Raw genomic sequence first — 23,675 nt, forward strand, 5'->3', positions numbered from 1 at the left:
AGATTTTTCGACCGTCTCTTTATAAAAATAAAATCTTAGAAAACTCGTACCCCAGTACCCGTGTAAGCACATGTATTCATCTCCATCGTGGGAGATTGTACACCTTCTAGATACCGTTCCTGGGGGTGCCGTTGCGTCGACCATTTCATAGATCTGGACCACATGAAAAGCCTCCTCACGAAAAGCCCTTCTTCATGACATGCCCGACATCGATGCCTTCGTAAGTCCGCTGTCAAGCTCCAATTTTGGCTCTTGTGATGGTCTCAGCCGAGAATGAGCGCTCGACGAGGAATGCCTCAGCGTGTGTTGCTTTCCCAGTCGAGTTGATTGCTGCGCCCTTCTTACATGCTGAATCCTTCGTGTCCGGTGCTTAGACGCACAAAATTTGACCCAGATCCTTGACGGTACTTTCTGCGAAGAACCGCGCTGCCTAGACCCCAAATATTCACAGGTTCCGATGGAAGCAACACGAAGTAGCCGGGGCTGCGCTTACTTGCTACGCTCGTATTGCGTGAATAGAAAGCCCCAAAATAGCGAACCATTATGTAGAAATGTGAAAGGAAAAAAAAAAGGAGAGATGAATCTGCAGTCAATTGACATCTTGACGCATGCGCTTTGCACATTCGAAGCCTAAGATGGGCTATACTATATGTGTTAACAAGACACCTTCGTTCATCATTCTCTACGTCTGTATCCGACGCGTTTCGCCAGTCAAAGTCAACGCCGTGCTAAGCCCCGTCTCTCCTCCCGGAAAAGGGTGGTAAGGTGCCTGCGAAGAGAAAAGAAAGAATGTGAGAGAGAGAGGAGATTCCGGAGGCTACAAGAGACCGGGCAGGATGGCCTTCCTGCTTCCCACCTTGTCAGCGCCGAATTTCTTCACGTACCAATGCCAGCCCTGCAGCGCTCTCGGAGTCATGGTGGTGATCTCGTTGACGAAGAAGCACCTCGCTGGCGCACAGTGGAGACCGCCTATGATCCAGAAGCCTGCCCACTCGATCCACTCGCACAGGTAGTGCGGGTAGAGAATGTAGGCGAACAGGCCGTTCTCCGGCAGAAGGTAGACCTTGTCGACCCTGACCTGCTCGACGGGCTTTCCCTCTTCCTTTGCCTTCTTCTCCAGCTCTGCCTTCTGGCGTCTCATGCTCTCCCGTCGGAGCTCGCGCAGCTCGTCGTCGTGCCATATATTGCCGATTAAGCCGGCGAAGAAGACAACGGAGCCGATCGTGACGCGGGGCAGGGCGCCAGACCAATCGGCGTCCGTCGTGGGACCGTACCCGGCGAGCCAGCCGCCGATGCAGGTCGCGTTGAAAAGCTGGAAGCTGAGAGCCATACACCACACGAACGGGTGGATGGGGGATATGGAGGGCTGCAGGACGAGCGGGTAAAGGACGGCACGGTTCAGGTAGTGGAGCACCTGCGCGGCAATCAGCACCGTTTTAAGGGGAGCCGAACGATGACGGCGAGGGCAAAGGCGGTCAGACGTACAAACAGGCCGGCCATGAGCCAATTGTACGTCGGCAGCGAGCGCCAGTCCAGACCCAGCTGGTCAGGCAGGTTGAACATGATGTACAGCAGCGTGATGAAGCCTGGTGCCTCCATGGTGAACCAGGCAATCTTGCCGGGGATGTTGAAGCGCGAGTCAATCGAGGTCTTGCCCATGGGGTACCAGTCTGTGAGCCACTGCGCACCGGTGAACTACTCGCGTCAGCCTCATTGCACCAAATCTTGCCGCCGCCCGAGAACGGTGTCGTCGTCGTCGTCGAGGCAGGCAGAGCATGCGCCGACCACACCACACTCACACGCACCCACGTCTAAAGGAGAGACATTCAGGTGCGCACACAGTGTGGGGACGCGGAGAGAGGCGGTGACTTACGACGGGGAACAGGTTCCACACCACGACCGCCACGGTCCACGTCTGCAGGCTCGGCGGCAGGACGTCCGGGATCAGCACCATGGCTAGGTCGGTGAGGTCGCGTCTCGATATGTGGTGAGGAGCAGAACAAAGGCCTAAGCGGAGGGGTTTCACGGCAGCGGGGCGAGACGACGTTTGCGTGGAGGAGAGGAAGACGAGGGCAAAGGGCGGAGACGACAAGGAGGGGGCGAAGGAGGAAGAGGACCAGACGAGGAGCTGCGTCTGAGGGGGAAGGCGTGGGCGGCGATCAGGGAAAACAGTTTCGAGCGCTCGTTCGCACCGCTTTTCTCTTTTTTAATATTATTTTTTTTTCCGACCGACCTGTTGGAGGATCCATGGCGTCACAGACGCTGTCGCACAGCTTTTGCCTGTTCCTACCGCCACCCGGCCCCGCTAAAAGCTAGCGCTCTCGGGGACATCGCGCCAAATCTCCGCGTCAACCACTGAGGGCGCGGGGTGTTGCTGCACTGAGTGCTTTGATGGAAATTGCCGGGTAACGAGACACAAGACCTAGCCTCTTGACTGGCTGCGGTCGACATACTTGCCTTTCGTCGACTGCTGTGGTTGGTGTGATTGCCTGGCTTCTGGATGCTGGATCGATCTCAGTACAGTGTGATGACTCATGGATCGAGCCAATTGCTTAAAAGACGCGATCAGATTCCTAAAGAATGCATGGGTCAAGAATAAATTTCAAATTCGTTTCGTCTCTATATGCGTTACGCAGCAGGCATGCAATCTGTGGTTGTAAAAACGCCTCCCAAAAACAAAAAAAAGGACCAAAGCGAACGCCATTCATGCCGTATACTGATGCAAAAGCCGTAGCACTTGCTTCGCTCTCTTTCTCTCATTCTACCCAAGATGATCGTTTGGAGAGAAGCCAAACGAAAACGCCAGAAATGCGCCTCCACCCCTTGTCATATCCGCAAAACACCGTCATAGGACCTTTAAGATCCGCTTTCCTGTGGCGAAGCCTTCGCTGAGGATTCAGAGTTGGTGGTCTCACGAGACAGATCGCTTCCGTCCTCGTCAGCCATTGCCTCCACCTCGGCAGCAACCTGCTCGTACCACACGCCGTGACTCTTGCGATCTACATCGCTCATGCGCGTCAGAAGATCCACAATATCGCCCACATGCACGATAAACTCCGGCAGGCCACTCGTGGCCAGTCCTTCGCCAGCTGAGCTCGCGGCTCTTACACGTTCGTTGGACGACGACGCCGAAAGGCGATTGAAGACATGCGTCCGCAGCCGCTGGAAGAGCACTTTCACGACCGGGTCCGTGAAACGTCCGCTCTCAGCCTGTGGGAGCAGACGCGATATGGTGCCGAGAAGTTGAGTTTTGGTCGTCGCAGGCATGGGCTTACCGCTCTCGATGATCGAAAGGGCTTTGGATGCAATGTCTTCTGTCTCAGACGTGTATCCGTCTTTAAACAGTCCCCACAGTCGGTTGGCCTCGGGCTTCCATTGCGAACGTACGTCCCGTTTGAGCAGGCTCTTGGCCGTGAGGAGAATTGCCCCTATGATTGTGATGCGAACGGCGTCGCGGCGGATCTTGATGATACGATCACGGTCGAGCTGCAGAGTCTCTGGCAGTTCCGACTCTTTGAGCTTCGTGGACGCGATGGCCAGGTCCACGAGTCCGCGCGCATAAATCTTCTGCGCAGTTGGATTGTTATGCGGGTTACGCCTATCGCCTTCGGTCACGCAGTTCACATGAGCATTCTTCCACCACCTCTTTGTTCGACGCAACGTGATCTCGCCATGGACAAGCTGTTCGCCAAAGCGACGTTGTTCGTAGCCGGGCGCCTCCTGTATCAGGCGCGGTGCAACCGCTTTGAGAAGGTAGTTCGAATAGTCAAGGGAAAAAAGATCGATCATGCGAAGCAGCTTAGCGAGCTTCTCGATCATCTCCTCGGTGCTGCCGAAGTGCTGCAGCTCCTCACAAAGTGCCTTGACCTCCTCGTCGCGGACAGGAGCGCAAAGCTTGGGAAGCAATGCGGCCATGAAGTTAAAGAACTTTTCATATGAGAAAATACCCTGCGCGCATTGCTGAGCCACCAGGTCGGGATCCAGCACCTCCATAATCTGCATGCGCGTCGGACTGTTCGGTTTGTCGGGACCCAGCAGGTGCAACAGCTTCGCGCGGATGTTTTGCGCCATGGCAATGGTCCACGCGTCGCCGTCGCCCTGTGCGAAGCCTGCCTTCATCTGTTCGATGATCTGTCGATTCAAAGCATCCCGGAGATCCGAATGCGGGCCCATCTCGATTGTGTATTCTCTATCGATGGCAAGCTCATGCGTAAGAACGCGGTTGTCCGGCAGTACGGAGAAGAGCTTGGCAAAGGCCTTGTTCTGGACGTCCTCGACCTCAGAGGCTGACGGAGCGAGATGCGACGTCGCTTCCGGAGATACCGCCAGTGACTCATTGCCATCCGCTTTGTTAGGGTGGATGGAAGTTTCCGGAGCGACCCTCGGCCTCACGTCGCCAACGGGTTTCCTGCGAAGACGTCCTCTCCTCCTCGCTTCGCGCAGCGCTTTTGCAATCATGATGTTGGCTCTTTCCTTGCCTACCATTCTCTTGATGCGAACCAACAGCTGAATCTGGTTGTTACGTATGCCATCGCGATACTCCTCGGCCACACCCCCCGCGTTGTCATCCTTGACAGACTGCCAAATGGCATCCAGATGGACGAAGGTGGCCACCATGATTTCCACCAACATCGTCGAATCCTGGGCTTTCCACGCTTCGAACGCAGTCAGGTAGGTAGTATGCGCCAGCTGAAGCTCTTCTAGCAAAGTCGAGCTGGGCTGGTATCTGTTGAACTGTGTGCTCTTCGACACCGTCTCTTCAAAAGCCAAGATTAAATCTTTGGCCTTCTGTATCAAGTCCTTCTCCTGCTCTCCGTCTCGCGTCAAGACCTCGGTTGGGTGACCGAGCAGGAGATAGGCGGTAAGGAAGTTGCGCGTCGGGGTCTGCAGTGCCATCGCCGATGTAGGGCCCGTGGCTGCAGCTTCGTCTACGCGATAAAGCCCGTACATCTCGAGGACCTGCTTCGTGACGGAAAGCACATGATCGTCCAGCAGTTTCTCGCGTACGGCTTCGTAGCTCGAGCTCTGCACCTGATCAATGCTCATGCCCAGTGCGGTAAACGCACTCAAGATCCTCTTCCTGCGTGTCGCCCTCCACACTCTCTGGATCCTCTGTGCTGCCGTCTTCTCGTCCAAAGTTGAAGGCGGCGGGCTCGGCGGTTTCTTCAGGCCCCCCGCGTTCGGCGGCGTGCTCGTCGTTCGGGGTCTCCGCAACGTCCGCTGATACTGCAGCCTCCGCCTCTCCGCCTCCGCGTGCTTCTCCTCCATCTCCAACCTGTACCTTTCCTCCTCGGCCGCCCTCTTCTCCTTCATCTCCTCGGCCTTCTTCTTCGCCTTTCGCACTTCCTCCGCGCACGTCTGCGCTATCTGTGCCAAACGAACCTCACGCGCCTGCTGCGCAGCCAGGGCCCTCTCCTCGCTGTTCGAAGACCGAGGCGCGGACTTGGCAAGTGCCGCTCGTAATCGCACTTGCTCGGCGTGCGCTTCCCTCGCCGCCAGTCGGTTCTTCCGGCTCTCGATGATGCTCGCCCGCCGCAAGTATTGCGCGACATGGTTGTTCCTGCAGGCTTGCCTGTACGAGCTGTTCGACATCTGCGAGTGGTTTGAGGTGAGCGAGTTGCGGCGGGAAGATGCGGCCGACGACTTCCGTCGCGCCATGGTCGGTCTGTAGAAGCGCGCGGCGATCCTGGCAGGCGGCGAGAACGCCTGCTGGGCGCCATCCGAGCAGCTCATGTCCTCGGATTCCTCAGGGATGTCGTCGTCTTGGATGTCGGTCAGGTCGACCTCGGTCAGCGGCCGTTGGCTGTCCATGCTACGTGTCTTGTGACCGGAGTGCGCAGGCGCAGGCAGCAAGGACAATGTTGAGTGCTGTGTTCGTGATGCGACAGAGCGACGTGCCGAGAGCGCAGATGCACAACTCTGGAGCGGCGCTTCGAAAGCGGCGTGTGCAAATGTGATTCCGAATGTACAGAGGGAGGAAGTCGACAGAAAAGCGAGCGGTGGTTTGCGTGATCAGATCCAAAGAAGGATCCTGTTTCAAAGTTGTCGGGCTTGGGTGGGGTGGGCGGTGTCCGTGTGCGAGTGAGAGTGAGCCCGCCCGCTGATTACGAGCAAAGCGAGCGAAGGATGCGCTACAAGCCCAAAAGCAAGAGGTGGAATTCAACGGCGGCAGAAGGGGGGGCGAGGAAATCGAAATCGGGAAGAAAAGGATGAACGAAGCCAAAGGAAAAAGAAGACGTCTCGCGACAGGCGCGTGGCCCACAGGCGCAGTTAGTGGAGGAAGAACAGTGGGAGGGTGACGGGGAAGTTTCGAAGGCCGGGAAAGCCAAAAGGCAGAAGAGGCAGGACTTGGCTGTGCGTGCGAGTGCGTCATGCGAGGTTGGGCGCAAAAAGGTACGACCCAGCCCAGCCTTTTCTCGCATCTTGCACGCTTCGTCGAACGTCGTCGCGCACGTCGGAACAGCGCATGTTCGTGCCCTCTCTCCCAGCCAGCCGCGAAGATCGCAGATCCTTCCACTGCGTGGTAGAAGATTCCACCCGGCGAGTTCTTTCTTGTTCCTCTTCTCGCTTCGTCCTCTGGGGCGTGGACGTTTCGGACTGCCACACCGCGGCTGTCCGTACTGCAACATGCTGCCTTCGCAATGCTGAACCTGAAAGAGCTCTTGTGCTCGCTTCCCACAGCGAGAGGCGTGCGAGAGGCATGTCGTGCCCCTCCCCCGTCGTGCTCGATGACTTCATCGCTTGCCAGGCATGTCGACGCATCCGAACTGGGCGGATCGTTCCATGCTTGAGATCCTGACCAGCCCAATCCAGATTTGCGACAATCCAGATCGTGACTTGACAACCAAAACTAGAAAGGAAAGCGAGCAAAGACAAAAGAAGAAAATCAAACAGATATTAGAGGCAAAAATTCGACGAGTTGACAAAAAGACTAGTCTATCCTGTCTCTGTGCAAGGCGTGACACTATCCCTCGTCTTTCCCGACGTGGAATCCAGAGACGAACAACTAGATCTAGTTTTTACATCACGACGCACCCGTTCAGACTGTCAAAATACATATTGTTCCCAGCCAGGCTTCAAGGCCCGCTGTACAAAATTACATTTCGCCATTTCGGCCATAATTATACACAGCTACCGCTCAGATTGGGTTGGCCTCTTGGCCGTCCCTACGCTGAGACCGTTATCTAGTTCATCGGCCGTGAGAGTCGGCGACAGTAACCATTACTATAACGTGAATCACAAGTTAATGAAAATCCTGTGCTACCTCTTGGTAGTCCCTACACATCGATGGCATCCCTCGGCTTCTTGTTCACTTAGAGAGCAAGAAGGCTGCCCGCAGTGTGACCGTTCATTTTAGCCGAACCATAACTCTCTCGCTGGGGTTGGAAGGTACTCGAACCAAGATTTGCTAGCATGCACCTTAGCACTCCTTCCAAGCCCATGTCCATGGGGCCGTCCTTCTGGAAAACATGTCAAACCGGCGTAGCGGCGACAGAAGTCGAATGGAAGGCCGGTGCTGGCATCCCCGGTTCTTGTCGCGACCCTACAACGCACCGCCATCCATCGGAAGGGATAAAACCTCTTTTTTCGGTGAGATCGGTCCCAAAGTTTGCTTCTCGCCATGCCAAAGAATGGTTCGTTCCTGAATCGCCTTTCCATACCGCCGGAGAAAGGGACAGGACCCTTTTCCCAAAACTTTTTTTTTTGAAACCCGACCCTCCGGACATACAGACCCGAATAAAGCATAGCTTTGACAAACGAAAAGAACGCCAGTTGCGTTTCAGTTGGACACTTCGGCAACTTCTGCTAGTCTCGCGTGCTGAATTATGTCTGGGCCCAGATGAGGCAGCTGTACCAGACTCGACACAGGAAACAGACTTCCCAGACTTGCAATGCGACTCATTAGTGCTCGTCTGTTCTGTTGAATAGAGTAACGCGTAGGTGCACTCGCCGCCGAGGCTTGCCCCCGCAGAATTGATAGTTCTAAATTCTACGCGTAAAAAAGTATGACATCGGCTTTGTACAATGTCGCTGACAGGGAAGAAAATTTTTTTTCTGAAGGAGTGCTTTGCCGCCAATCATGCCGAGTGACGTCGTTGACAAAAGGACTGTGGGGGTATCGTGCTCTGAAACTCATGACATCGTAAAAAGGAGATCTGTACAAGTATGCAGTGCTCACCTGGTCGCTGATCTTGAGCGGCCAAACATGGAGCGGAAGAAATTGTGGAGCTTGCCAGAAGGCGAAGATGGCATCGTCTGAGGTAGGGGAGGCGCAACCTCCATAGGACCGACAATGTCCTGGTCTCCGAGCGTTGGAAATTTGCCATCGTAGCGTGGGTCGCAGATTGTAGGCATATTGGTAAGCGGAGCAGGCTCAACCGGAGTGACTGGCATTGCATCGCCGCGGAGAAGACTGGCCTGCGCAGAAGCGAAAGCGACGTTCTCTCTCCACTGCGCATCGATGCTTCGCCATTTCTCCTCGGTCAGCTTGAACGTCTTGGAGCCGGCGCCATAGTGCTCCACTACCCGCGCTCGGTATTTGAAGTACTGCTGGCGCGCGGTTTCCCAATCCATGACCAGCACCTGACAGGTCTCTGCATCACACACCGAAGGACGGTAAGGGGCAGGATCGATAGTGAAATTTGCGTGACCGAGCTTGACACTCCACTCGTCGACGGCATCTTCCCTGTACATTGGAGGGACGTCCGGTACACTGGCGAAGGTGCTTGTGCGTCCACGTTGGAACGACGAGATAGACGGCTTGGATGACAGGGGCGGAGAAGGGAGCGCAGACACACGCGGGGCTTCGTACGTGGTTGAGCTGACCATGGAAAAGGTCTTGTTTGGGTCTGCTATAGTCGGCGACTGCAGAGGACTATAGACAGGTTCCACAATCGCCTCGGCAGACGAGGTCATCATGGGTGGCAGCAGCGGCGTTGACGACAGAGCCCTGCGATCAAACGGTTCCTCGACGCTCAGTCTGTTGACCTCGTCGACCGGGGAGGCGGGCGTGCTGATGCACGAAACAGACATGGCAGGTGTTGGCGGCAGGACATCGTTCTGATCAAAGCCGGGAAAGTGCGCGCTCGTCAGGGACGAGGAGCGACTGGAGGCCGGTCCTGAAAAGTTCGACGTTTGAATGCCCAGCCCAGCCGGAAGTGCAGCGTTTTTGCGGCTGGTAAACTTTTTGGTGAAGGAGTTCAGACGCAACGACAGCGTGTTGAAGGTGTCCATGGACCGTTGGTGCTTCACCTCCCGACATGGCGCTGGTCGGCCGCTGTAGTCGTCCAGAGCATGGGCATCAAAGCCGTGGCTCTCACGCAACAAGATGGTGCTGCGGTCGACGTCGTCGAACCGATCTGCGGATTTTTGTCAGTCTGGCAACAATACGGCAGCGAAGGGGCCAATAACGTACATGAATCGAACGAGTCGACGGGATGGTCATCCCTGGGGCAGACGTCTTCTTCGTTCTCGGCGGGCTCTTCAGGAAGCTGAGGCATGGGTAGTTTGCAGGTAGATCCGAGATTGTCGATATGTTCGTACACGGGAGACGTCGAATTTGAAGTCATCGACGAGCCCGAGCTTGGAAAGCGAGAATGACCGCGCACCGAGAAGGTGGGTGTGGTTGGACCGGACAGATCGGACGCGCTTGAGATGGAACCTGCAGAAGCGTGGCCGCAGACGGAGCTCTTGGTCGCCGTGACGTCCTCGCATGAAAGCGAGGCACCGGCGCTGCGGTCGAGTGCCATTTTGGGGAGGTTCAGTGGCCGTAGCTCGCGCATTCTCGCAACGACGGGACTTCAGTGCTTGGGACCGTTCGTTGCGAAGGGTCCCATCACTTTAAGGACGAACCACGGCGGGGTGAGGTCTTTCGTCGCGCTCGTCCAGAAAGAGAAGAATGCGCTGGCCGCACGCGGCGCTCGGTTTGAGTGGAAAGCGAAGAAGTACTGGCGAAATTGTATCGTGGGCCAGATGGGAGCCGTGGCGGTGGACGTGGGATGGTGCCACGAGAGCGCAGCCACCGCAAGACAGCGACGTGGTGAACGTTCTTTTGCTGCTGCGCGACTTTTTGGTAGACGGGGAGCTAGGTCACAAAGCTACCAGCGAATGATGCTCGGTCGGTCAGGAAAGACAGCAGAGTAGCAGCACATGTAGCGGATGGAGCATACACGCCGCGTCAACAAGCAGCACGTGTGCTGGCGAACCTAGGGCTCGGGTGGCCGGTAAGCGCACGACGGGGAGCGAGGCCGCAAACAGGTTTGAAGCCGTCGTCTTTCCTTGCTGCCTGTTTTGCTGAGGCACAAACAAGGCGTGACAGATGGCGAGCCGCGGGCGATGTTGGTCTCTGAGCAGACGGCGCAGGCAGGGAGAGAAAGGAGCGCGTCGTCGTTGATGTTGGCGTTCTTGTTGTTGCCGCTGGGCGGTGCAGAAAAAGTCGGGAGGCAAGAAAATGGTCGGGCTATGGCGGCCGTTTTGTGTTGCGCGGGAGGGCGCCGTTGCACCAACGCCTTTGACGCGCGCGCGAGCACGAAGAAGATACAGCAAATATGCCCGTGCCCGAAGACGGGTGTGTCTGCGAGGAAGTGTCTGAGGATATGCGAGACGAGATGGATTTGTCGTGCTCCTTTGTTTGAGCGGGAGGAGGAAGAAAAAGTATGACGGGCCCACACGCGCAGAAGCCTTTTGTCAAGCCAACGACGAGCCTACTCATCGGCGTCGTCTAGCAAGGTCTTGGGTTCTTTTTTTTTCTCCTCACAAACAACACTTCCCACCCGACGGGCGGGTCCACCACTGCGAAACTTTGCTGGGTTCCACCAAGGGTGACTGGCTTGCGAACGAATGTGCCCGTCGGGCGGGAAACAGCGCAAACATCCATCCCCCAGCCCGCCTGCCCACAGCCCCCGTCAGGTCGCGCTAGGCTCGGGGAACGCCAGCGCTCCTAACGAAAACGCTTCAGTAGGCCTCACTGGCGGACCTGAACCGTTTTCGTCCGTGGACTCGAAGCCTTTCATTCATCCCGCTGACGCCCAGCAGGCCGTGCTGCCGTCGTGTCCGCTGCAGTCGTTGCGATCCAAAGGCTTCCCCAGTTTCAAGCGGACGCCGTGCCGTGGAGAGATGTGAGAGACAAGCGACAAAAGACAAGAGGCGATCAGCATCAGCGACAAGATCATCGTCGTCTCTCGTCGCCGACAACGACAACGACCGTTATGCAAAAAGTCTATGTGCCCCTTTGGGCCTCCCTTCTCCGCCATCCTCTTGCAATTGAATCCTTCGCCGTGTCAATGCACCTCGGCCAGCCGCGTGCTTGTCTGTGTCTGCGTGTGCGTTGTCTCGCCCACAAGAACGAGCCGTCGCACCACCATCACCGCTACGACCATGACTGCTTCTGCTGCTGGAAGCTCACATGTCTCCTGTTCTGCCCGGCCGTCTCAGAGCGCAGCTGCTGCAGTAGCAGCAGCAGCAGCGTTGAGATCCTTCCGCAGGTCGGAACACTGCGCGTGCAACCCCAAGTCCCGAGACGTCCTGACAATGCATGCGACGGCCACTTGTGTAACGCATATTTGTCCAGGCCTGAAGCAAATCCTCCAAACGCGCTCCTCGGACAATGGTTGTCCTGCCATGCCCTGTCATACGCACACATCGCATTTATTGTGCCTCGCATGAGACCTCGCTTCTGTCCCGTCTATCTTTGGCAGCCGCTCCTGCAAACCCGGCGCCCGCGTAGTCAACAGAGAGCCGCTCCGTCTCTCAGCTCGTCCGAACCAGCAATGCCGAGGTCTCGCCAAACGACGGCGTCTGGCCGCCAAAAGGCGCGCACGATCCGTGACGGATTCGCGAGACCATCGCGACGTGAAAACACTTGGAAAGCTTCAAGCTAGCATATCCTGGCAAGCACTCTTTGGCTGCAAGGGCAGAGCTGGCTGTCTAGCGAGTGGCCGGCTGGACCTGCATGCCCCAGCCCGAACAAAACAAACACCAAAAGACTGGACCTCCTCGCCTGTAGGTCATCGAGGTTTCGAAACGACGTTCCCAGAATCAGATCGGCCTTGTGGCAGATCGATTCAAGCATCGCGAACGACTCGTTACAGCATCTGAAGCCGCCAATCGATTCAGACAAGTCGCCATTCCATTCCTGTTTCTCGTGCGAGTCAGCTCGGCTTTCTCGTACAGGTACGTTCTCGTAGGGTGGATCTGCCGCCGGCCACCGCCACACGACACCGGATGTGCTCCAACGGCTGTCCACAGAAGCCCAAGGAAGGCCGACAGGCGTGCGTCTGCCAATCACTGTCGTTGCCGAAGACCCCGACTAGCCACAAAGTGCCAATGGTCTCCGGCCATCGCGTGCGTCAGAGAAGCCTATTCTCCAGGCCCGGTCGTGTCCCTTGCTTTCATCTAAGCCTGTTCAAGGAACGTCTCCTGCAGCTTTTGACGTCACAAGCGTGCCGTTCAGTGATTGGCCATGACGGTGAGGAGCGTCGGGCCCCGGCGGCGTCCCTCTGGTGGACACGGCAAGCATGCATGAAGCCGTCAGGTTCACGATGCGCTCCTCTCGTCTGGCACACCTTCACTCCTCCCTCTGCCTGTGGTTGTTCAAGGAGTTTCACCAGTGCATGGAGTGCACAGCAGATGGTCCCTCTCTTTCGACGCAAGAACGACAACTCGCCCAGCGTTCTGTGTCCGTGCCACGGCCCCCAAGCAAGTGAAAACTTTGCGAAGATCTATCACGAACGACTCTGAGCCACTCACAACGTCCGGTCATATCGACTTTGAGAATCTCCTCCCCTTTCATCGTCTGCTCTGTGGCGGCGTTTTGATTCCATCGCAAACAAGCCTTCAACAGGTTTTTTTTATAGAATCGTCTGGAGCTCTTCGATTGGTCTGCCTTGCCACCCAACAACAGGTTTGGTGACGCCGACAATCACCAGAATCTATTGAAGGAATAGGCGGGTGCTTCCGCTCCCAACATTTATTCCTCGCAGTGAAAAGAGCGACGGACCGAGAATAGCAATCCTCGTCTGCTGCTGAGTTTTGATGACGACACTCTCCTCCGTAGATCGTGGCACTCAAGACGGGTGCAACCTTCACACACCCCTCCTCCCGCCGTCCAACTTCCCAACCTTTGTCCCTGCCTTAGCTCCGGGCACAAGGACTGATAGCTTGCCGTAAGATCAGAAAAAGTGCGAAGTGATATCTATGCTTTCTCGGCAAACTTAGAGCCGCTGATACGCACGCGCAAACTCAAAAAAAAACTCCTAAATTAATCTTACGCCTCACTTCAGGGAATGATGAAGTATACGCGCAGAGGCATCTTCCCGGGAGGTCTTCAGGTCTGCCTAGATCGTTCCTGGAAATAGGGCAGAGGAAAGGAAGGACTGTCACCAATGAAATAAGCAGCCTGTTGCTGGTACAGTCGTTTTGGACTCCACAATTTTTGCCGTTTTCATAAAGCTTAACCCCGCCGCGCTAGAGCCTGGACACACCTGCAGTAGTGCTGAGAGGAAACGCGCGACCTACGTTTTGTCTTACATGCGTGTTGCTCATTTCCACACGCGCTATGATGGCTGCAAGACGTAACAACGGCGGAACCTCTTTCATGACCAAAGTGGAGCGAAAATGACGGCCAGTATTGGTGATGCACAATTCGATAAATGTGGGTGGGTTTTTTGATGGAGACGGTGGAGCTGTGGCTCGATGCTGAGAGTGGCTTTGGCTTCCTCAATGCGCAACTCGTGAAGAGGATCAACGCTCGGGTTATCACATGGAAAGAACAGAGTCTACGTTTGAAGATGGTCGAGCCATCTGAACATATGTCATTGAGTCTCCACACCCCTGCTATTGGTTGGAGCAGACAACGTTGGTAAACCTCGTATCATCCACGGCAAGCAGTATCACCACAGGATCGGCAAGTGCCATCGGTGGGAGGTATTATACAGAATGTTGATAACAAATGCGGCATCTCGCAGCTTATACGTCGTCAAGCAGCAACGAGGACATTGATGGCCTAAACTTGATCCTGCGTCCCAGGAACAAACGGTGTGACCAGGGGGGAAAGGGCAACCGTGAATTTCTGGTCAAAGTTTAAATCCAATATTTCGACCAGATCGCCTTCTCTTCTTCTGTGCCTTCAAACACAAAATCGACCCGTGTGACGTCCTCGAATCCTTCCTCAACGTCCGGCGGCTCGAAAGCGTTTTTGTACAGGGGAAAGGCGTTGCCCGGTAACATCGCCCTGTCTTCTGGGTTGTGCGCCTTGTTAAGGGCTCGAACCGCGTCGTTGTGCTGGCACAGGGCAGGTTCTGCAGTGAACCACACGCATCGAACGGGTACCTTGAATTGCGCAGCTAGATCAATCCATACCTTGCGGGTGGTCCGATCCCGGTTCGTATTGTCCACGGCGACCGACTCCTTTTTCCTCAGGTGTTCCGTGGCCACTTTGACGCATTTGTCTCGCGACTTAAGAATGTCTTGATTCACACGCGCATAACCTAGCGGCTCGAGGTGCCTCTTGAAGAAGCTGGATTTTCCCGAGCCGGGGGAGCCTACGAAAACCACCAGGTCAAAGTCATGCTTCTTGCTGAAAGGGACCGGTGAAGCGTCCGTCGAGCCTTTGTCGATTGGCTGGATGTACCTCGACGGCTGGAATCCGCGTTCGAACGGCTTGGGCTGCTCTCCCAGGAAAAACTCCTCAGGCGTGTGGAACGGCAGGCCGATATTGTCTGCGAAATTCCTACCGTGTGTAAGCAAATGACATGTGCGACAAATGCGCGTGGAGGCTGCCAACCTGTCGCTACACGAGAAGTCTTCCTTCTTTGATCCCTCCTTCAATCTGCCGGCCGCGTCGCCCACAAAGACGCTTCCGCACAAATCGATCCCGTCCGGCGTCAGTCCATGATCCTCAAGTAGTACTTGCCACATGCCCACCCTGGGCTTGCGATAGATATCCTTCTCCGTAGCTGCATACAAAGAAATGGGAATGTCGAGCTGATTGAAGACGCTCACCGCCCTCTGCTTGAACTGGTCCAATCGTTTTTTGTCCATCTTCGCCGTCTTTGAGTCTGATCTCAGTCCAATAGCTCCTTGGTTGCTGACGATGGCCACAAGATAGCCCTCTTCATGCATCTTCCGTAGCTTGGCCGGCACGCTGCTGTGCCACCATTGCCAGTCCGATGCGTCTTTGGCGAAGCGGTTACCAGACTTCGTCATGATCAGAGTGGAGTCCTACAATCGACAAGTCAGCGTATTGGTTGCGCGTGGCAATGTGGACTCTTTCCCCGCATACAAAGTCAAACGCAGCTATCTTGCGCTTTTGAGACTGCTCTATTGGTTGCGGACGCTCTTTCGAGCCGTAGTAACGAGCCGTGATAAGGCTGCCATCGCGGATCTTCCAGCTGACCTTCTCCGGCTCCTTCTGGCTGGCAGGCTTGAAGAAATTCGAGACGGCCTTCTCTGATTCGTTTCGTCAGCGATTTCCATCTGCACACGTGACGGGTAAACCGTACGACTTATCGCCGTCGTCGCTTTTCGCTTGACCGGAGGGGGCGAGATGTGGCCCTCGTCTTCCGCGGTTCTCTTCAAAGACGGGGTGGGAGAAGTCGTCATCGCGACTCCCAGACGACGGGATCCACGCGTTACGACGTGTTTCTGATTTTCTACCGCTTTGAACAGGTGGTACCCACGCCGCAAGATGGTTTTCATTCGAAAGTAAAAATAAAATAAAAAGTTCAAAGGACAAACCTTCAATTGAAAGACCGCAGGGTGTGACTTAGAATACAGGCTCCAATGGCGCTAAACTTATTCTGGCCATCGAGACTTCACAGTTGTAGGGTGGGGGGGGGGCTGCGTTAAGGTGTCCTAGGACGGCTTGCTGGGCTCGAACGAGATGAAGACTCAACCAGGAGAACTGAAAAACATTTCATTTAAATCGTATACATTCTGCACATCTTTTGTCCTTTACAAAACCTGAGCGCCTGGCTATCCTGAATTCCAAAGCCATAATCCCGGACCGTAAACCACCATGATCGTAATACATCATTCATACAGCGAGAGACAGCAATCTAGTCCCAACCAGATACGCAAAAAATCTATCTGACGCAAGAGAAGCTTTACAATGAGCACTCGTTCTGGCTGCGCTCGCTTTGTGCGTCTGCTTCATCAGCATTGACAACTCGTAGCCTTTGTCGCGGCACGGTGAACATCAACTGCACCACCCTTCTCTCAGCAGCTCGTTCCACGTCCCAGTCTCCCTCCAGTTCTCCATCTGGCGCACTGGGCCTTTGAATTTCGGTGTCGTCCTCCTCATCATCTACATACCAATCCTGTGCACCCCTTCTCGATCGCAGGAACGACGCATCACTTTGGGACCGCCTCTGTACCGGTTGATCTCCGTCCCTCGATCTAGGCTTCTGCGGTGATGACGAACGCGAACCCTCTTCGCTGTTTGTGCCAGCGGATACCGTAGTGGCCGGCCTGGCTCCGGATATCGCTCGTTTGACACTTCCAAACCAACCCACTTCTCGCTTGTCCTTTACTGGACTTGACGGCTCGCTCTTGCCTCTTGAGCGATGGCCTCCGAGCAGAGCCTCGCCTTCAGCTTGCAGCTGCGAAAAGGACGTCTGGGCTGTGCTGAATGTGTCACTGTCATTCTGGGCCAAGGATCGGGTTGGTGAAGGAGCTGCGCCCGAGTTCACGGAGGAGTTCCTTCGATGACGCCGCTGCTGGGAGGGCAACGTCGTCCTGGCGTCCGCAGCGGTGGGCGATGTTGAACCTGTACCCACGAGTGTAGTGGTAAAACTGTTTAACAGTGCGGCTGATCTTGTCGAAAGCGTTCGGACTATTCCGGATGGTCCAGCATCACTTGAGCGGCTCGACCACGATGAATGACCTGAACTCTCAGACAGCATTGTAGTGGTTCGGTCCGACTTCGAAGGAGAGCTTCGGCCCTCCGACGCTGGAGCCTGCGCTGGTGGAAAGCCAGGAGCATTGATCAAAGCCTCGGCAGCTTTTTCCCAATTGTGAACCCAACCTTGTACTTCATGTTCCCGCTCGCTCGCCGTTCTGCCAAATTCTACATCGCAATCACCTTCAACTGGGTGACTTCTAAGCGGACTCCCGCTGTCCGTGAACGGGTCAGACGCTGTTGTTGGCCTCAAAAGAGTAGCTGTGCGTTGCTGAAGCGCTGATCGCTCTTGTTCATGGCTTGACCTCAGGCTTTCCTGATCCTGAATCTCTTCGATAACTTCCATGTTTTGATTCCGTCTCTTTTCATAGGCATAGGCAGCTCTGCCGCCTGATACATGTCTACGCAAGCCCCTGGTTGGACTCGGCACCTCAACCAGCAACCCTGTGCGTTCGGCTAAATTGGCAGAACTTCGCCAATTTCTGTAGACTTGTTCAGCGGCGTTGTTTCGGTTTCCAGTAGGAGACATTCCAGCTGACTTGCTTTGGTAACCATCCGCCTGCGGCATACCCCATTCATCCGTGCTGTATCGATCAACATCAGAGGTAAAGTCATTTCCTTCCTTCTCCCGATCGTCCCGTTGTTTCCTCGGTCTAATTCTCCAGAAATAAACACACAACAATGCTGCGATCGCAACAGCACCGAATCCAACACCTATGCCTAGACCTGCTTTCTGAGAAGTTTTCGAAAGCAGTCCCGATGTTGACGAGCTTGCGCTTGGAGCCGCGTATGACGCGATCCACGAGCTCGAGGACACATTGAATAAATAGGATCTTGAGCTAAACTTCTGATCCGCTCTACGAAATTTTGAGCCTTGAGAACTGATCGAATATCCACCCGTGACCAGCATGACATCACCTTGGAGCATGACCGCTCCATGGCCGTAAATTCCAGCGTCCGCTCCAGGTCCATTCTCAGCGGTGACATCTGGAACAGTCCAGCTCCAGTCACCAGAGCCACCGTATTCGTCTGCAACATTCAAAATCGCCAGTTGCGGCTGAGCTGGGGTATTGACGTCGCCAACCCAGCCTCCGAAGACGATGATCTTGGTGCCGTCTGATGAGAGCACCGCAGTGTGCCCCGAACGTGGCTCAATCTGTACATCTGTGTCGCGGACGGTTAAATCTGTGCGTGTTCCAGCATCTCCTTGAGCCACAGGAAAGTACGTCCAAGCCGCCTGCGGAAGTGACCACAGGGCAACTTGCGACATATTGATGAATGCGTTTTGTGTGTGGCCTCCGAGCAGAACGAAGTCTTGCTGCTGCGTTTGGGATCCATCCGAATGATTCGAGTATGTCGCAGGCAGCGCGGTGAGACTTTGGCCTGCCTGTGCAATTGGCAGATTTCTGGTTGTGGCAAGGTCACTTTCATATGCTATGTGGCCATTCACCAACGACGGCATGAGCGAAATCATACTGTTTGAGTAGTTGGCGGACGACTGCCAGCTAGAGGTGGTGGCCTGTGAAGTTGGGCACATACCCCCGAAGAAATAATAGGTAACGCCTGTTGCCGTCGCTGTCACGTTACTCGCGAATGCGATCGCGGATGACAGATATTGTGGCCCAGTGTTCACTGCGCTACCTTCTGACTGCATCACTTGTCTCCAGTCCGGCAATCCCAATTCTCTTCCTTGCGTGTTGAGTTTCCATATCTGTGCGTCGCCTCCACATGCGCCCGTATAAATGGTTATATTGCCATTGGAATCGATGATGGCATTGAAGGGTATATTTGTACCATTGTCGAGAAATGGCAAGGACGACGATATAGTTTGCAGCGGGAGATTCGATGCGTCTATGCCGCTCGTCAGATCCAGCGAGGATAGAGTAAACTGCGAGCCAGCTGGATCTGCCGGCTGGAGAACATAAGCGAGCAATTCGTTCTGCGGCGACAGAAAGATATGAGTGGGATTGTAGGGTAACTGCTGTGCAAAGGCGGCGCGAATGGACAGCAGAAGCACTGAGCCGGGCAGCTTGAAAAGGCCTGAAGTTTTCATGTCTTAGAGCGCCCCTGGGGGTCCTCTAAGCGATTGGACGTGATGCGCAGGTTTCGAGCTCGTTGAGTTGGCAGTGCACATAGACTATTGACGGGACATTGTGGTTTTGGGCAGATTTCCGCGAAGCCGCGCAGCGCTGACGGCGTTGAAGGTTTACGGCGGAACTGACTTGAGGAAAGAAATGTTGCACAAGACCTGGAAGATGAAGAGTCCCAAAAATGGTACGGCTGAAGGGCACCGAAAACACTGCGTTATCGCGGGTGAATGAGTGCACAGCTGAAGTGGGGTTTGTGTGTTCGCGCGTCGAAGCCGGACTGTTTATCACAGCACGAGGCGGGATGGTGCCAGCCACAAGATTGCGCAATTCGGGACCGTATGCAGCACTATTCGCTCAGCCGACAAATGATGAGCGAACGGCTGAGTCCCGCCTCAGATCATTCTTCGGGCATGCTCCGCGTGCGCACGTCGTGTATTGCGCGATAAGAGAGCGCGTGGTCTCGGCGTGTGGGCGATTCACCCACGTTGCCGGGGAAACAAGCCGAGATCGTGATTTACGCGAGATGGGTTCCGTTCCCACTTCTCAGCATTGCGGAGGAACCAGGTTTCAAGCAACATTTGCATGTGAAAGGAGACGATAAACTTGACCAATGTCCTCTTAGACACTCCCTACTGCTGCTCGAGAAGATAGAATTGTTTGGGTCGCGCAAAGTATCTTGCATTTCATCCTCAGGCCGGGCGCAAGGTTGCAAACAATGGACACACAAACACCGCAAGGAGTGACCGGAGCGGCGCACAGAGCCAAATGCTTGTTGCCCAGTCACATTATTTGATGGAGGTATCGGTGTCTGCCGAGACCACATGCTATTACAGGTTACAGGGGCAGTCTACCGCAAAGTCTGTTTGATGCCAAGATGCTGGGTTGTCCGAAAGTGAGAACGACTTGCGGATGGAATACGCGTATGTGCAGAGAACCTTTTCGGTTCTGTATTATCACAGAGCGCTGGTTGCTTTCAGCTGTCTAGATCTCGCAGCCTGCCGCGTAATGGGTTTGTATGGCACCCGCCCATGGTAAGACAGCAAGTCTCGAGCGCTTCAAAATCGTCCCCGCATCGTAATGTGCTGAGAGCATACGAGCCCTCAAAACCACGGGAGCTGCCGTTTCTGCACACCGAAACGTGCGTGGTCTTCGGGGAGCACTTGACTTGCGTTCGTTCACGCAGAAGAGCAGGAGCGTCGTCTCGCCCGTCCATTGCCAATAATGGTGACGGTATGTAAGTTCACGTCGGATGATAGACCTCTTGCGTTTTCAGATTTACCATAGTTCTAAGAGCCTTGTATTTCAGCCTCCATTGATGCATGTCACGCTTCCTTGGCTCAGCCATCTGCTGTCCTAAATCAAATTGGAGGTGCCAGAGCCAGTTCCGACCAAAATCCAGGCGACCAACTTACAGCTGCAAATCTGGGCTCCTCCCGGCGCACATTCTGGCCCTTCTTTTCCTTTGACTTATTCGAAATGCTACTCCTCAACACCACAAGCATTAAGCTGCGCATATTGTTTAACGATTTACGGAAGTACGCGATCCCGTCGCATACTGAGTCGAAAGATCAAGAAGTATCACTGCAGGAGCTGAAATCCCGCAGAAACAAGTACAAAAAAAGGCCGGACCAAAATTAAGTTTATACTTGCCTGGTCGCATCACGGTTCAGAAGACAGCGATTCTGGAAAATCAGCCTCAGACTGTTCTGTCACAACACAAGTTCTTGTGAACAATCCAACAGCTGCACCTGTAGCGACCGGAACAACGCTCTAGTCTGGATATCGGCAGTGCGCTCATAAATTTTATAGGAGAAGAAGGTTCGAAAGGCATGTAAGGCTATGCCGTTCCCATGGATTCGATATCTCTAGGCTATTTGAAGTGTATAGTCGCATTCAATATGTTCGTCGACGGCTTTACCAGTCAACCGTAAACAGAATCGATCAATTCTCTTCCAGAAAACATTGATTAGTAATTAGCGTCTCAAGGGCTGGAGAGATTGACAGTGAGTTATTATCACGGCTGGTACCATTGAGCCCCGATATATGTCTGTCCGAAAACTTGTTGAGATTTAGTCAATTGAGTTATGTTCTGTGTGAACGAGAGGTACATCTAACGAGTAATTTTGACACAAACGGGTCTCCTAGGCTCGATAAAGCTGTCAAGTACGAACTTCTGATACTGAAGTATCCAAAATTCAAGGTCTAGTAACATGGTTTGCGAAAGCCTTAATTATTACGAATTAAGCAGGTCTCAACCACAGACATTACCCAGGTGGCAATTCATATACTGAAGTTCAACAGCTATACGTATAGCCACCGTACGAAAGTCATCCTTGCCGACAAGGCGGAGTCGGTAGCCCCCAACTACATGTTCCATGAACATGATAACAAAGGCTTCGAAGACGAGTTTTGTTCTCCATTGTTTAACCATTTCAAGGCTTCGTTCTCCTCTCCATTTGCAGTTCCTGCTTATGCTCGCTCAGAGTTAGGATATTATGCGCACCAGCTTTTCCTGATCATAGAATTCAAGGAACAGCTGTCTTATGAGGCAACATCTTCTATTCCTGGAAACGTGTCTCATCTAAGCCTAGTACTAGGCCAGATAGAAGTTGCACTCCATAGCAATCACTTCTATTCTAAGACCTTCATGTAGCTTTCGTGTCTTTCCCCTTTGGTCCAGCATAAATGGCTTAATAACTTAGGCTTGTGTGTAGGGTCACTACGTCGTTTTTCAATGGCGATTTGAAAGGAAAAGCCTTTCTGGCAAAATATTCGCGCAGTGCAGGCTGCCTTCGTTTACTGAAAGACTTGAGTTTTTTGTTTTAACACTTGAACGGAGTCTTTCTCCCTAAATTTGGGACATAGAGAGTATTCTTCTATAAGTTCACGATAAGGAAGAAAAAGGCCCTTACAAGCTTTTGTCTCCTGTTCGCCTGAGTACGTTCAGATGGCATCATGCAGCATCCTTGGGCGAGCGAAAATGTGAAACAGGTGACAGGCTCTATCAATACGCAGTGCAGAATCTAAAAATAAGCTTGATGTCAACTTGGGCTGGATTCTCGGACAAAGACAATCTTGTACCACAGGATGTGCAACCGGGAGGATGCACGTGTGTTGGCGGCCTGGTTCGGGAGTGAGCGTCAAGAGTAAGCCAGATCGGTTTATTCGAACACAGCACGTGTCGAATTAACCACATCATAATTCCTGAATTATCTCATTTCAACATGATCGCCCCCTCCGGCGAGCCTATTCGAGAAATGAACGACGTCCTACGCTTGAGAAAGAGGCTGGACAGGTAGATCGTGGCGCTGCTGGCCACTTCGTGCTTACGCTTGCGTGGAACGAAGCTAGGACACCCGGACGCAAGACGAACCTAGCCAAAAGCTACTACGTTTGAGCGTGAACATCACAAATCTTGCCTTGAACCGTGAAAAGGGCCACCAGTTTGTCAACGCTTGCTCAGCCAGTTAAGTATCATAAGCCGGCTTCATCTCCTCTTGGCAGCAAGCTTGACAGACTAAGCTCAAGGGCTTAGCCTTTATACTTCTTTGACCCTGTGGAATCTTATAATGGCACTTCTTCAGCCTTGCTGCAGAAACTCGGCATGGCTGTGGTACGCAGTATGTTGTTGATAGAGTCCTGGAAATGCTAAAGTTAGGTGGCCGTCAGCATCGCGAGTTTCACGTCAACGAAGATGCTATTTATATTCATGCTGCAGTCGAGTTTCAACATATAAAGCAGACTGGAAAGCAGAAGGCCATCTCTCCTCCAGCGCCGTTAGCACCACTAGAAGAAGCAGAAGAACATTGCCCGCTGTAAAGATACCTACTCCTGTTTTTGCTTTAGATCTGTGCTTTCTACATCTTGATTCCGACTCATACAATCTATCATCACGATGAAGGCTACATTAGCTATCGCTACTCTATCGTGGGTCGCCTCCGCCGCTACCATGAAGCGTGACTTCTCCCAAGCGCAAGTCCAGACCTTCGTCAACAACTGGAATACCGACGTGCAGAACGTCAACAACTTCCTCGACAACATCTTCAATGGTGGTCTGACTGTGGCAGATGAGCTTGCAAACGCAGCCATGGCGGCCAAGACATTTGCAGAGGATGAGCCGATGGAGCTCATGAGACTCGGCAGCCTTGACAATCTGGATCAGCAAGGCGTCAACGCTGCAATGAACCTCATGGAGGTCTTCGGACCTCAGGTTCTTGATAATCTTCAGAAGATCATCGACAACCCAGGTGATCAGCAGATCGTGAGCAGCGCCGTTGATGGCATCAACAATGTGAGGTGCTTCAATGTCTTGCCAGACCTTTGCAACTTGTTTCCGGCATCATTCGCGGCTGTCGGACTTGATCCTGCCACTGCCCCCTTACCGTTGTTCGAATTGGCCTGCAAAGACATCTTCACACAGGCCGGCAACACACCTGCCTGCCAAGGCAAAGAGCCCGTCTTCGCCTGAAGGAAACCGAACAATCAAGCACTTGAAGATTATCATACAGTGTCTGGTAATCTAAGCTATGTTCCAGGACTTGATGAAGGTGAAAAGGACACTTTGAAATGATTTTTGGAATTTTCTCATCGGATAGTGAAATGTCGATGGCTTTCCCGCACTCGTTTCTCGCTAAACTGCGTGGTTATGAGCATGTCGCATTCATAGGCGTTTCGAAATGATCGTCTCA

The 23,675-nt window shown here is 53.9% G+C and overlaps 5 protein-coding genes across 6 annotated transcripts; all 5 read right to left on the reverse strand.

Annotated features, from left to right (window-relative positions):
- Positions 1–575: 575 nt before the first annotated feature.
- PV09_03750 lies at positions 576–2,229 on the reverse strand. 2 transcript variants are annotated; one of them, XM_016356986.1, is made up of 3 exons: positions 1,874–2,229; positions 1,486–1,695; positions 576–1,414 (listed from the first exon to the last, which is right to left on the reverse strand). In XM_016356986.1, the coding sequence occupies exons 1-3, from the start codon at positions 1,952–1,954 to the stop codon at positions 818–820; spliced, it is 888 nt and encodes a 295-aa protein (XP_016215075.1). In that variant the 5' UTR covers positions 1,955–2,229; the 3' UTR covers positions 576–817. The 2 variants fall into 2 exon arrangements, with proteins under 2 accessions (XP_016215075.1, XP_016215076.1); XM_016356987.1 differs by lacking the exon at positions 1,874–2,229 and having other exon boundaries at positions 1,486–1,862.
- Positions 2,230–2,583: 354 nt separating this feature from the next.
- PV09_03751 (uncharacterized protein) lies at positions 2,584–6,379 on the reverse strand. The gene has a single exon (XM_016356988.1). It carries the CDS (start codon positions 5,809–5,811, stop codon positions 2,857–2,859), a length of 2,955 nt encoding a protein of 984 aa, XP_016215077.1. The 5' UTR covers positions 5,812–6,379; the 3' UTR covers positions 2,584–2,856.
- Positions 6,380–7,025: 646 nt separating this feature from the next.
- On the reverse strand, positions 7,026–10,629 carry PV09_03752 (uncharacterized protein). The gene is made up of 2 exons (XM_016356989.1): positions 9,416–10,629; positions 7,026–9,359 (listed from the first exon to the last, which is right to left on the reverse strand). Exons 1-2 carry the CDS (start codon positions 9,780–9,782, stop codon positions 8,176–8,178), a joined length of 1,551 nt encoding a protein of 516 aa, XP_016215078.1. The 5' UTR covers positions 9,783–10,629; the 3' UTR covers positions 7,026–8,175.
- Positions 10,630–13,790: 3,161 nt separating this feature from the next.
- PV09_03753 (polynucleotide kinase 3'-phosphatase) lies at positions 13,791–15,699 on the reverse strand. The gene is made up of 4 exons (XM_016356990.1): positions 15,501–15,699; positions 15,281–15,447; positions 14,783–15,219; positions 13,791–14,728 (listed from the first exon to the last, which is right to left on the reverse strand). The coding sequence occupies exons 1-4, from the start codon at positions 15,694–15,696 to the stop codon at positions 14,080–14,082; spliced, it is 1,449 nt and encodes a 482-aa protein (XP_016215079.1). The 5' UTR covers positions 15,697–15,699; the 3' UTR covers positions 13,791–14,079.
- Positions 15,700–15,923: 224 nt separating this feature from the next.
- PV09_03754 (uncharacterized protein) lies at positions 15,924–19,284 on the reverse strand. The gene has a single exon (XM_016356991.1). The coding sequence runs from the start codon at positions 18,948–18,950 to the stop codon at positions 16,104–16,106; it is 2,847 nt and encodes a 948-aa protein (XP_016215080.1). The 5' UTR covers positions 18,951–19,284; the 3' UTR covers positions 15,924–16,103.
- Between the last annotated feature and the right edge of the window lie 4,391 nt (positions 19,285–23,675).

The sequence above is a fragment of the Verruconis gallopava genome, assembly GCF_000836295.1.
Source record: "Verruconis gallopava strain CBS 43764 unplaced genomic scaffold supercont1.10, whole genome shotgun sequence".
In the NCBI taxonomy this organism is placed as follows: Eukaryota; Fungi; Ascomycota; class Dothideomycetes; order Venturiales; family Sympoventuriaceae; genus Verruconis; species Verruconis gallopava.